The sequence below is a fragment of the Artemia sp. Qi Xiang Cuo genome, chromosome 3 (genome assembly GCF_049724085.1).
Source record: "Artemia sp. Qi Xiang Cuo chromosome 3, ASM4972408v1, whole genome shotgun sequence".
In the NCBI taxonomy this organism is placed as follows: Eukaryota; Metazoa; Arthropoda; class Branchiopoda; order Anostraca; family Artemiidae; genus Artemia; species Artemia sp. Qi Xiang Cuo.
In genome coordinates this window covers 31,526,957-31,541,131 of record NC_142796.1, presented here as the reverse complement: position 1 = coordinate 31,541,131, position 14,175 = coordinate 31,526,957, and the positions used below count along the sequence as shown (strand labels likewise).

Sequence of the window (14,175 nt, the reverse complement as noted above, 5' to 3'; positions counted from 1 at the left end):
ATTCACTGTCAATAATTCCGAACATCATTCACTGATATTTTTCTGTGAACTAAAAAAAATTAAATCAATATTCTTTTTACTTCCAGCATTGGCTTAAAGTGTTGGTTTTATCATTGAATTCATATATATATATATATATATATATATATATATATATATATATATATATATATATATATAGATATATATATACTTCAGGTGCCTTAGAGATTGATCTTGGTTAGTGAAGGGGGTAATCACTCTGTGAAAAGCTTTTTTTTCTGTTCATTAATTTTAAACTGACTATTGTGCTGCTGATTTCTAAGAAACTAACACGAAAAATAATTCTTTTCATGTTTAACTACAACAACACAAAAAATCACGGTTTGCATCCTCATATCATTTTCATTTCTTATTCCAAAAATATCAAAAATAGTTAAAAAAAATGCAAATTGAGAGGAAGTTCTAGAGAGTATTTGTTACTGGGAAAGTATAAACATATTGATTAAAAAAAATATATATTGTAAGTCCTTTGAATTGATTTTTTTCATAAATAACGATAAGATTTGAAATATTAAATAAATAAAAACCAAAATTAGTTAATCACGTTAAAACAAGTCGCGATAACAAAAATCCATTTCATGAAAGAATTCTTTTTCTCTGTCTTTCAAATGAATAATCATATTTTCTAAAGCGTTCATCAAACTGATTTTCTCTCTGACTTCTTGTTCAAGACGTTCTGAACCTGCTTCTAATGTCCTGGTTTTTATTTGGAGATATCCTTCAAAAGACTTGAGGCATGAAATTTCTTCTTCGTCTTTTACAGCTGATTCTTCTTTCTCTTTTAAAATCTGATTGTATTCTATATTTAACTTAGCAATTTTATCTTTTAAAGACTTTTTTGAGTTTAAAAGGCAAGATATATATAATAAGGCTAGTGCTAGGTGAGATTTTCAATAAATTTTTCTTGAGTCAAGTCTTTCATTTTCACTTACAAATGTACCGTTTTCAATTTTTAACTTAGTAATTTCATTTTTCAATAGTGAATTTTCAGATAGAGCAGTTGCAAGTTGGGTTTCAACTCTGATTGAAGAAACTTGAGTTTCTTCCGGAGTTTTTCTTTTGGTGATCTCTGGAACTTGTTGAAAGTGATCAAGTTCCTCTTTTAATTGAATTACTTCACAACATTTGAGTTGAAAGTTCGCTTTAAGATTTTCTCTGACTGCTTTTAGGTCTTCCAGTAGGTTATCTTTGTCTTGTAGATTTATTTTCTTTGAAGAAATTTGAAAAAGTAGGAGAGAGTTAGAAATATTGAAAGGAAAACTTCAGATCGGTTATAGACACAATTCCAACAGACTAAAAAACATAGGTGGAACCGTATTTCATGGATCTTTTTCAGATTTTTATCTGTTAAAACCGACCACGCTTGCAGGGCCGAAATAGGCTAAAATCACTATACCTGTAGGAATCTGAAGGTAGTATTTGATATAACAAGGAAAAATATCTAATTGCTAAAAGCTATTGAACACATTTAATATGCTCTAAGGAGGCTAAAGGTTTAGTTCTATTTAAATGTATTAAATTGAAAATGTAATTTTTTTTTTAATAATAAATAAAATTTGAATAGTGTAATTTTTATTTTCATTTCAATACCTCGAAAAGAATAACTGGAAAAGAGAATATTTGTAATATAGTTCGCCAATGACGTGGTAGGTGTTACATTTTTTACAATTACGAAAGGAAACATTACCTAAATTCTTGTTTATAGTAAAACTAAATTTGTCGTGAAGGGTTTTGGGAGGAAAATAAGATGAAACTAAATATTTGGTATATAATGATATCAGCTGCTGAAAAGCACATCATTTCAAAATTTAATTTTACTGTAATTTCATTTTTTATTTTCAATGTTCTAATAAGTACGGAAGAAAAATATTTGTAATTTAAATCATTTTCAGCAAAGTTCCGTTTATGCAGTAGATTTTAGACATTTACAGATAGGGGAGGAGAGAGTACACATACTCTATTATGTAGTAATATTTTTTCATTTCAATCTTGATTTATATATTTAATTAATTCTTTATTCGTTTTAAAATTTGTTTATTCATTTATGTATGCTTCTCCTCCGTCCCAATCTATTCACTCTTTACCACGCTGCCAGAAAGTTCCCATTTCTCTTAAATATATCCTTATGACATCCTCCCATACCAACTGGGGACAATCTGTTTTTCGTTTGACCCTAGACGGTTGGATGGCAAGGACAATCTTAGGTAATCTGACATTCTTCGTCTGCAGAACGTACCCTAGCCATCTCAACCTTTCTCTCATTATGGTCCTAGAAAGTGGAATTGAGCCCTATTTTTTGTAAAACCTTCTATTTGGGTATTTAAATAATTATTTCAATGTTGTAATAACTGGAAAAGAGAATATTTGTAATATAATTTGCTTGCAGTGACAATAAAAACTTATCAAAATTTTATTTTACTGTAACTTAATTTTTATTTTCAGTGTTGTAATAAGTATGTAAGAAAATATTTGTAATATAATTCATTTTCAGTAAAGTGACAATAGCGCACTAGGTTTTGGATTTTTACAGAGAGGGGAGGAGACAGTATACTTACTTTTATGTGTCTAGTATTTTTTTCAATCTTGATTCACATATTTAGTTAAAGCTTTGTTCATTTTAAGATTCATTCATGTTCGCTTCTCCTTCATCCCAATCTATTTAAATCCTCACCCTTTACCCTCTCCCATAAAGTTCCCCTTTCTCTTAAATATTTCCTTATGAATCCTCCCATTCCATCTGAGGACAACCTGTTTTTCGTTTGACTGATTTTTCCCGTTATTTCTCAACTATTTGTTTTTTAGAATTGCTCAAAAATACATTTTGGAGGTCTGGTGAAACATTATTTATGCATAAAATAAGGTATATCCAGTTACTTTAAAAAAACCTTCGGTGCCGTAGACAGTACTTCCGAATTATCCTGTACACACTTGAGAAGTTTGCTAAATTTAAGATCTAAGAAAGCCAGTTTCATATTAACAAAGACAAATGACGAGGGACAGAATGCATTGAACTCCTATAATTTGTACTATATAGTTGTAGATTAGGTGAGTGGGTAAAATTGGTTTACCTTACTTTTAATTCCCTATTGTGCAAATATATACCCCAAATTGGTACTTGTTCATTATTGAGAAAACAACTTAGTTGACTCAATTTATAAATATGGAGCTGAAACAATTGAGACTCTTGTGGTGCACTTTACCATTACATAACAAACAGCCCTATGAGGTAATAAATATGTACATTTTATTAGAAATTAAAATAAAGTCCCCACCTCCCCTACTCTATTATTGCACAAGACTCAGGTATGCATAATAAAGTCTTTAGGGACTAGTAGTTCTAATAGTATGCCACCCCTATGAGTCTTGTGGAATCTATTGAGCCTCCACTACTTTTCCTTATTAATTTTACATTTTTGGGGGCACCTGGTTCTGATTTAGAGTTTGACTCCATGTTATAATAATGAACTTAAAAAAAGAGAAACCCTAAAGGTATTTTATACCGGAAAATCTTCTGAATTCCCCTTCCCTCCCCTAGTACAAAATTCACTCACTTTTTCTTCTCTGTTAATAATATAAGATTAATTTTCTATGTTTTATTGACCTTGGGGGTTCTTAATGAATTTACATTGGTCTATAAAAAAAGTCCTCAAACTCAATGAACAGAGCTCTTCACTTCAGAAAAAAAATCATTGACGTGGCATGAATTTGACCTCAAATAACGAGAACTAGTATTTTCATACTAGTTCAAAAAAAATCTCATTGATATGCCTTAAGTTTTAACCCAAATGAATATAATTCTATTTCTAATATTAAACCCAATGAAATAAAATAACTACTTTTCATAAAAAAAATACATGGCTATTTCTTTTCAATCCTTCCCTCCCCTCGTCTTAAAAAAATATCATTTCGTTTCCACAGTGTAAAATACGCCATTTTGTATTAGTCTCTAGTGAAAGTAACTCTTTTAACGCCATAGCCTTCAAAACGTATTACATTCGTTTTGATGTTGCAAGCCGCTAAATTCCTCGGGATACAACACTTTAGTATTAAGTATAGTGTAGCAGTGTTTTAATGGAATTTTATTGAAAAAATTGTTGCTTAAAAGTGAAACATGAAATGGGATTTGATGTTCATTCTAGTATATACTTTGAATACTTTGTTGCAAAAATGGTAAGAAGTACATATATATATTGGTTTATAAATTATATAGCCCCACTAGATATTTGCTTGATTATTCAATAGCTATGAAATTTATAAATATATATTTTAATAATACTATTATATATTAATAAGATATATTTTATTAAGACTATATCTCTCTTCCGCTTCCATTCACTAAGCATACTTAAAAAAACTTACCTTTTCCATAGAATCACTATAGTCGAAATTTCTTTTCTCAGACATAATTTATTCCCTTAACTTTTCTGCCCCAGTCGAGTATTGTTAAACTAATGATAATATTATTATTGATTTCTCACCTTATATGTATATTTCAGAAGGTTATGGGTTTCCCCCATAGTCCCGGTTTCATATCAAGAAAAAATTAACCAATCATAATGGCTATAACCTAAGAGAGATTTTCGCAAAAACCTTGCAAAACAGACAAATCAGTTAAGCAACTAGGTTTTCCCCCCAAGTCTTCCCTTGTTGAGAAACTAATTAGGTCCCAAAATTGTTCACAAACATGTTATGTATCTAGGGTTTTTCCCAAGGTCTCTGTTGACAAAACATTTCTGGGTTTTCCCCCGTGACATTGAAATTTAGACTCAGGGACTACGTACTCCCTATCAATGGCATATAGCAGCACGGTAAATAAAACCCCACTCCCTACTAATATCATTCTTTGAAAAAAGTTTTTTTTATCATCGCGGGGACGTGAAAGCTGCTTCTAAGATTAAATACTTGCATATAATGTTCAAAATTTAAGCAGGAGAGCAGATATAGATATGACGAAAGGTTTCTGACAATGATAAGTAAGGGGGAAAGTAAGCAGGCACCAGGAGTATAAGGACAAGAGGGTTGATTTATTAAACTCGGATTTTTTTTCAGAATATTCTTCTGTTACATTTAAGCGCGCTTAAATAAAACTTTTGTAGCTGAAACGTGCAGAATATTTTTTTCTTTACTATATTATAGAAAGAATAAAAACGCAAAGAAAATATTTACGGTCTGTGACATTTATTCAAAAATTTGAAAAAATTCAAAAATTTCCCTTAAATACCCCTTTTTTTGGCTTACTCCCTTACTAAGGTTGAGGAATTGTCTTTAATCCCTATTAAAGATTAAATTCCACTCGCTAACCCCCCCCCCCCCTTCAGAGTTACACATCATTATGTGTAATGTCTGCCCCCCCCCCCATAGTCCCGTATCATTGCGGCATTTTGTCCACGTGTGGGCCACGTCAAGGTGGGGGGGAGTAATGGGGCTACTTCTGAAGGCTAAATTTTATACTTCTTAAATGCTCACATATTTCCATGTATTTTAGTCATATATATCCTTTTTATAAAATATAATTCCCATGAATCATCAATTAAGATCTATATTTTTTTTAATAATGGAAAACTAAGATTTTATTTCTTTTTAAGGAAAATTCAGACCAAGAAGCACCACCCCAAAATAAGGCGAGGACGGGAGTTGATCCAGCTATGCAAGGTGAAGATTCGGGGCCATCTGCCACTCTTAAACCCCATGGGAAGAACACGGGCCCATCCACGACCCCACAACACAACAGGGAGAATGCGGGTCCTTCTGCCCTCCTCAAGCAAGATGGTGAAGCCGTCGGGGCTTCAAGACCTGCACCCTCCATACAAGGAGAGGCCATCTGCCCCTCTTAAACCCCATGGCAAGATGGGCCCATCCACGCCCCCACAACAAAACAGGGAGAATGTGGGACCTTCTGCCCTCAGCAAGGAAGATGGTGAAGCCGTCGGGGCTTCAAGACCTGAACCCTCCATACAAGGAGAGGCTATCTGCCCCTCTTAAACCCCATGGCAAGATGGGCCCATCCAGGCCCCCACAACAAAACAGGGAGAATGTGGGACCTTCTGCCCTCCGCAAGGAAGATGGTGAAGCCACCGGGGCATCAAGACCTGCACCCTCCATACAAGGCCAGATTGCACCCCTTTCGGCCCTATAGCATGAGGAGAAGTCTATGCAAGATGCTGATTTGAGTGTAAGTAAAATTATTAATATTCTTTACTATAGGGGCCCTGTCAAAACTTTTAAAGACCTCCTCGGCCCTCTTAAGAGTGAAATAGCTAAAAATAAGGCATTTTTTGGGGGTTAAAAAAAGGGGATCTGTCGATGATGTGAGGGGGTTTGAAAATCTCCTCGACCCTCCTAAGAGAGAAATAGTAAAAAATAAGAAATTCTTTTCGGGTTAATAAAGGGCCCTGGCCTGCTAGTTCTGAAGGGTTTGAGGACACACCGGTCCTTAGATTAAAGTTCTTTTCAGCTTAATATCATACTCTTTTCACACCTTAAAGTTATAATTGCTTCAAGGGAATAATAATGTTTATTCTTTTTTCAGGCCGTGCAAGGAATGCTAGCTTGGTCAAGCAGCTGCTGACGTATTTCTTTGGTGAAGAACCCTCAGAAATGGATAAAAACTACCCCTCGGTAAATTTTAAAGACTCTTGAGAACAAAATTAATAAATGAAACGTAAAGAGGTGGACAACTTACCCCACATTTATGGGGTAATTTCTGGTCTAAAATTTATACCTTGTAGTGTGGTCTTAATACAGCCTTTTGGTCACTTTGGGGGCTTGTACGGAATAATTTCTGCTCATTAAACCTTTAGTTGGTAGTGTGATCTCAATCAATCTTGAGGGTCACTTTTGGGACCATGTGGATATAATTTCTGGTCATTAAACCATTAGACAGTAGTATGGTCTCAATACATCCGACGAGACACATTGCCTACTAAAAATTTTTTTGGACTAATATTGTATTATTTTTCAGAGTGTTTCAATGAGCTAATAAGTTCTTATTATTTTCTAGGTTCAAATATCAGCATTATCAGGTACACCAGGGGCGTACATCGAGAACGTATTGTCAACACCATTAGAATTTTGGGAAAGTCTGTAAGGTGTCCCCATGGAAAGTGAAATTGAGGGGGTTTTAAGTGCGGGGAATATACTTTCCCCAAACTTTAATGTAGATAGTTTCGTGAGGGATCTCGGCCTCGATACAGATTTTTAGACACTCTGTTAATGCAATTACCACTTAGCAAGGTCGAGTGCCTGCTAGAAGACGCAGTACCCACCTCTCACAGTTATAGTGGTATGCGACAACCAGAACAAAGTGGTGCCGGCCTACCAACCGTTTTACCAGAGTTTTGTTTAGTTTTTTCAGGAAAGGCTAATGGAATTCAGTTCAAGGAACTTTATGAGCATGTTGAGGGGGGTAGTTGATTAATATTGTGAATACTCACGGCTATAAAATGATGAGAGTCAGAATTCCTTCAGCCCAGTAGAGCCACAAAGGTCATGCCGATTTTACACCTGCTTATTTTATTGTTATTTATCGTACCTATTTATCTAAAGCTACTATAGTACATCTATTGCTGCAATTGGGTGCAAAATTTTGCCCAAAATATAGAATTCAACCCAAAATCTTAGTTCTTATAGAGAAAAGCCGAAAAAAGATCTTAAAGTATTCTTTTACCAACCAATTAAAAAGAAACAAAAATGTCAATTAAAAACCAAAAGAGATTCATTTAACAAACTTTGTCATGGGAAAAGTTTTAAAAGAAAAGTTAAGACCTACATTAAGCCAAACATGAGCAGAAAAAAAGTCAAATAATAATTCAAGCTTAAAACGACCATAAATCAATATAATGACGCAATGAAATTCAAATCGAACAGATATTGCAGTAAATAACCAGGTCAAACTTAAAACAAACAGAAGTTACCATATATATTAGTGTTGCTAACGCCCTTATGCCTGCTAACGACCAGTATATCATTTGTGCTTTTTGAAAACAATAAATAGTTTAAAGGTTTCTCTCTTATAACGTTAGAAAATCATAAATTGCTGTATTCTTTATATATATATATATATATATATATATATATATATATATATATATATATATATATATATATATATATATATATATATATATATATATATATATATATATATATATATATATATATATATATATATATATATATATATATATATATATATATATATATAATTATATATATATATATATATATATATATATATATATATATATATATATATATATATATATATATATATATATATATATATATATATATATATATATATATATATATATATATATATATATATATATATATATATATATATATATATATATATATATATATATATATATGTGTGTGTGTGTGTATGTATTTTTAATGTATATTAATATACATATATATGGATATGCGCAATATATATGCATATATATGCGCAATATTTATATACTCAGAGAAAATTTTCGCGACCCTTTCAACAATCTTACAAGTGGTAGCATCCATACGAATCCAGTAGACATAGCAAACTCCTATTTCAGCAATATTTCGGCACTTCTTGAACGACAGGCTCAGGAGGCAGAGGTACGGACAGTGTAAAGGCTTCTCTTTTTTAAAATGAAAAGTCGGGTGACGTCTACTCGCCTTACCTGCAAACAGAGATACAGATGCTTTACCGGACTTACAGAATTTTGAGTTTTTTTCAGATTGGGTGGGAAGTATTTTAAACAAGTTAGAGAGCTATAATGAAAATAGAAGTATGTCAGTAATATTATTTATAGAAAGTTTAGATTTAAATGTTATAATTTACAAAAAAAACATTTTGGTTAAAGAGGTGGGATGAGGGTGCAAAATATAATGCAGATTTAAAGAGATTTAGAGGTGTACAACACTTTCATTTCAATAACGGGCTTATAGTGCTTCAAGTATTTAGTCCTCGTGGTAAGCCATAGACCCTTGAAAGATGATGCCACTAAGACACATTTGGATAATTTGGAAGGTAATGGGGCTGGGAAGGGGGAAGAGTTTCTTAAAGTAGATTTTAATTGTTTAAAGTGGTATTATCCTGTCACACTTAAGGGGATAGACATTTTTGAGAGGTCCAACGAACATTTAAAGATCTGGGGTTCAGTGTTAAAGTATAAAACAGAATATGAAGAGTTCAACGTAAAGATAAAAAGGGGTTTTATATTGAGTAAAGGGTCCATCCACTGAATCAGTGAAACACTCTATACGGCTTCTCTACTCACCGGTGAGTGAAAATGACGCAATTGGATACTTCTTTTCTATCCCCCAACTTAGTTGGGTTTTGAGTGACGAGAAGGGGAATCGATGAGGCGAATACTATTATTGTCCAATGTGTCTGGCTAGATTCCGTACCGAATTCAAATTAAAACACCACTTGAGACACTTCACAGTGTGGATACCAATCTTTTGAGATGGTTTGGGTAAAATGCCATCTATCGGTTTAAAAATTTTCAAAATTTGCTCCTGCCAAGTGACAAGGTGTCATTAGATGTCGATACCAAACTCATGGATGTTTGCAATCCATCAAATTCAAATTGTGCTAAAGAACATGAAGCCATTGCAGTCTGTTTTGCCCACACTCAAAGAAACTCAAGTATTACCATGTAATTGGTAGAGGTATTTGAGACATTGGGTGGAGATGATTGAATAGGCACAACTATGGCTGCACTAAATGAATTTATCATTGGAGGACGAGTTAGCAATTAAAGCTAAGAAATGTGTTGGGTGTATAAGGAAAATTTGTTGAGGTTATTGGGAAAATTTCAGTCCGAGACCGTGACCATTTAAGCAATCTCATTTTATCGGAAGGGTGTAACTTTCGAGGGAAGGATGGCACATAAATCTTGTAATTTAAATATTAAATAGCAATACTTTCTAGCGGTTTACATGCAGAATTCCAACAATGATTTAGAATTCATATTACCAGCGTTGGCACGTTTGTAGAAAGGTGAAGTTGTAGAAGGCACATAGGCAGATGGGTCTTTTTCATCTAACATCCTACCCAAATCATCTAAGAAGATGATTTGGATGATCTCTTAGAAATTCAAACAGAAAATACATGTAAATATTAAAACAAACATGAATAAAATCTGTTTTTTAGATTCTTATTGATTCTTCCCCAAATCTATAAGTAAAGTCATTCAAGTACAGAAAAGTGATAATTTTAATAGCTTCGCCCTCCTCAAACAGCACGTTCCAGATGATGAAATATGCGATTTATTAACGTGTATGGGCATATACCTGTTTGAGTGCTACAACTCTGCCTTGAGGCTAGGTTAGGAAAATTTGTCGCCCATCGAAGACTTTTATGATTAACTTCACAATCATCAATGCACTACCGTGGATTATGAATTTGCTAAAAAAAAAGTTGGGTCAGGGGGCAAGAGTGTATCCGGGGGGGGGACTTACCCGGCTTGAGTCCCGCCCCCCCCCCCCCCCCGAAATTTTTAATTTAGTCGAAAATAAATCAAAATTAGTGAAACATAGGTAAAAATCAGTAACATTAGCCAAAAACTGAGTCAAAAATTAGTAACCCCCCTCCCCCGAAAAAAAATCCTGGATCCGCCCTTGCCAGGGAGTTTAAGAATAGGGGGAATTATTATAAAATGTACCTGGCAAGTGATATATTGAAGTTGTTGAATATTGTCTGTAAAAAAATGGACAAAATTTACGCGGAATTTGGATTGGATTTGGGGTATTATTGTTCAACGCCTCATCAGGTGATGGATTTAATTCTTAAAATCATCAATGAACAAATAGGTCTGATTAACGACTTAGATCAGCACCTTTTTGTCCAAAGATTGATGTGGGGAAGGTATGTTTTTTTACGGGGATCGTATCCTGGAAACCAATCCGACTGGAGAACGCTCTGGTGAGAGGTCGAATGCGGTTATTCTGTCGGTAATATCTCACTTTTCATTACCGTGTCAGTATTGCAAATGACTGGATAATCCTTCTGCTCCAAATTTTTCCTACATTTACATTGTTGAGGAGAATGGAACACAAGGATGGTTTTTTGAAATTGAAGATGAAATACCAGTGGAACGTTGGCAAAGGATGTTGACCAGTGCCTAGGTGCCTATGGATTTTGACCTTTGCCTAGGGACTCATTGAGTCCCTATAATTTATCATTGGTAGAGGATTGGGGTATGCAAAGCATACCTTCAAACAAAAGCTTATTGCCGACCTTCATCCAAAACAGAATATTATTGTACATCACGTTCTTTTGGGGTGGATGCTGGCCTTCGGTTCCAAGGTCACAAAGATTCATAGAGCCCTTCAGTTTGATCAGAAGACGTATATGAAGACTTTTATTGACAAATTTGTCAGTAAACAATCTGAGGCTAAGACAAAGGTTGAAAAGGAGATCTCTAAACTTACTTTAACTTCAGACTTTGGTAAGATGGGCAGGAGTGAGCGCCATAGGAGTGTCGTTGTAACTAACCCAAAAGATTGTGTCGGAAGCTTTGCAGATCTGAATTTCACATCGTTCACAATCATAGACTCGAATATGGGCCTTTTGCGAAGAAAAAAGAATCGTAATTTTAAAAAAAAATTATTGCTGGCAGTGGTATATTAGGAATTAAAAAAAATCATGTTGGAACTTTATTGCAATGTTTGTAAGCTCCAATGACCAGGGGAGGGACAAGTTTAAGTTTATTATACGGATTTTAGTTAGAAGTCAAAGCTGAAAATTTATTTGACAATTTCGAAAAAGGTACGCACATTAACTCTCGAAAGGACTACACCTACGGGGACAAGTCCATTTATCCGAAGCTAGAGAAGCGCCATATCCCAAGTAAGGTTTTATTTTTAAAATCTAAGACGGGGAGGGACTTGATATCCAAAAGTGTGATTACAGCCTCATGTTGTATATATCGTATCTATGTTTCCAGTGGAAATGCTTTTGTTTGCCAATTTTATTTTGTCGGTGAAACAACACAATGGTTGCAGGTGGCCAGTACCCATCTGGCGAACATAGTTAAGAAAGAAAACTGATCCAAGTTATTATAATTACATGAAGTAAACTTTGAACTATCAAGATGTCTAATATACTAAATTTTGATGTGGATTCTAATATACAAAAGGTTCATAATTTATGTATTTTTATTTTATGCTTAATGGACGGAAATTTGTTTTCTACCAGTTTTGGTTTATCAAAAGACATTTAAAGCATCTTTAGTTATCAAAATGTATGTATATCATGTATACTTATAGGTTTAAAAAAAACCGTCCTTACTAGCTCTTCTTAAATCTTTGAATCCAATCGTAGGATTATCTGAACCTGGACCATCAGGGGGTGGTGAAGAACAAAATCAAAATTGAAAAAGAGCATCTGTTGAATTGTATTTTTTTGTAAATTATATATAATAATTAGTTTTTAGAAACACCCCTCCCTACTAGCCATTCTTGAACTTTTTAATTCGATCCATGAAAATATATCTCAACCTTGACCTTTAGAGGACGGTAAAGAGCCATATCAAAACTAAAAAGCTCCTAAACACTGCCCTTATGTTTTACAAGAAATCAAAGTATATTTTCCAAAAAAAAGTTGTGTCTTTGGGAAGGTCGTAACAATCAATATATAACAATGGATTTAAATCCCCCTATCCCATTTAATCATAGGTAGCGCGCAAGCGCTGCCTAAGTAAAGAACTATGTGGGCACAATGTGTTGTTTTTTTTTTGGTTTTTTCTCCAGACCCGGGCACTTCGTATCGAAGGAGTTGTCGTAGAAAGTTCTAAGAGGGCTCATTCGATTCGACATTGGAGTGGCTAGTGCCCTTTTTTTAGTCGAAAGTGTTGGAGGACAACTAGCCCCCCCCCCCCGCTCATCATTCCCCAAAACACATCCAATCAAAATTTTGAGATTCCCATTTTGTTCAGCGTAGTTGATTTCCAGAGAGAAAATATATTTTTGAGGAGGACACTCCCCCACAACCCACGGGGCAAGGGTTTTGAGTTATGCCCTGAGGGCATTTAAGGTTTTTATAGAAGGCGTTGTCGTAGAAACTTCAAAAAAGGCTCATTCAATTGGAAATTCAAAGGGCTAGTGCCCCTTTTAATAGTCGAAAGTCATTGGAGGGCATCTAGCTCCCCCCGTCCATCATTCCCCAAAACACATCCAATCAAAATTTTGAGATAGCTATTTTGTTCAGAGTACTTGATTTCCAGATAGAAAATATGTTTTCAAGGAGGACGCTCCCCAGCAACCCTCAGGGCAAGGGTTTTAAGTTATACCCTGGGGCAATATAAGTTTTTATAGAAAGCGTTGTCGTAGAAACTTCAAAACAGATTCATTAGATTGCAAATGCAAAGGGCTAGTATCCTTTGTAATAGTCGAAAGTGATTGGAGGGCAACTATCCCCCCCAAGCCAATCATTCCCCCAAACACATCCAATCAAAATTTTGAAATAGTCATTTCATTCAACGTATTTGATTTCCTGATAGAAAATATATTTTTGATGAGGACAGTCCCCCACAACCCTCAGGGCAGGGGTTTTTTGTTATGCCCTGGGGGTATATAAGGTTCTTATAGAAGGCGTTGTTGTAGAAACTTTAAAAAAGGCTCATTCGATTGGAAATTCGAAGTGCTAGTACCTTTTTTAATGCTCAAAAATGATTGGAGGGCAACTAGCCCCCTCCCCCACGCCCATCATTCCCCCAAACACATCCAATCAAAATTTTGAGATAGCCATTTTGTTCAGCATAGTTGATTTTCAAATAGAAATTTTTTTTTTTAGGTGGACACTCCCCCATATCCCTCAGGGAAAGGGTTTTAAGTTATGCCCTGGGAGCATATAAGGTTTTTATGAAAGGCGTTGTCTAGGAAACTTCAAAACAGGCTCATTCGATTGGAAATTCAAAGGGTTAGTACCCTTTTTAATAATCGAAAGCGACTTGAGTACAACTAGGCGCCCCCCCCTCACGCCCTTCATTCCCCCAAACAAATCCAATCAAAATTTTGAGATAGCCATTTTGTTCAGCGTAGTTGATTTCCTAATAGAAAAAATGTTTTTGAGGAGGAAACTCCCCCATATCCCTCAGGACAGGGGTTTTAACTTATGCCCTGGGGGTATATACTTTAGTAAAA

The 14,175-nt window shown here is 34.5% G+C and overlaps 2 protein-coding genes across 2 annotated transcripts in view; both read left to right on the top strand.

The window, feature by feature from the left end:
• LOC148954007 (parathyroid hormone/parathyroid hormone-related peptide receptor-like) overlaps window positions 1–14,175 on the top strand; it is a 405,761-nt gene that overhangs the window by 176,122 nt on the left and 215,464 nt on the right. The window lies entirely within an intron of this gene.
• On the top strand, window positions 4,090–5,876 carry LOC148954008 (uncharacterized). Its single transcript, XM_089087022.1, has 2 exons — window positions 4,090–4,212; window positions 5,628–5,876. Exons 1-2 carry the CDS (start codon window positions 4,159–4,161, stop codon window positions 5,874–5,876), a joined length of 303 nt encoding a protein of 100 aa, XP_088943148.1. The 5' UTR covers window positions 4,090–4,158.

Coding starts and splice junctions, on each gene's coding strand:
- LOC148954008 (XM_089087022.1), top strand. CDS start 4,159: ATGGGATTTGATGTTCATTCTAGTATATACTTTGAATACTTTGTTGCA. Junction 4,213..5,627: donor AATACTTTGTTGCAAAAATG/GTAAGAAGTACA, acceptor TTTCTTTTTAAG/GAAAATTCAGACCAAGAAGC.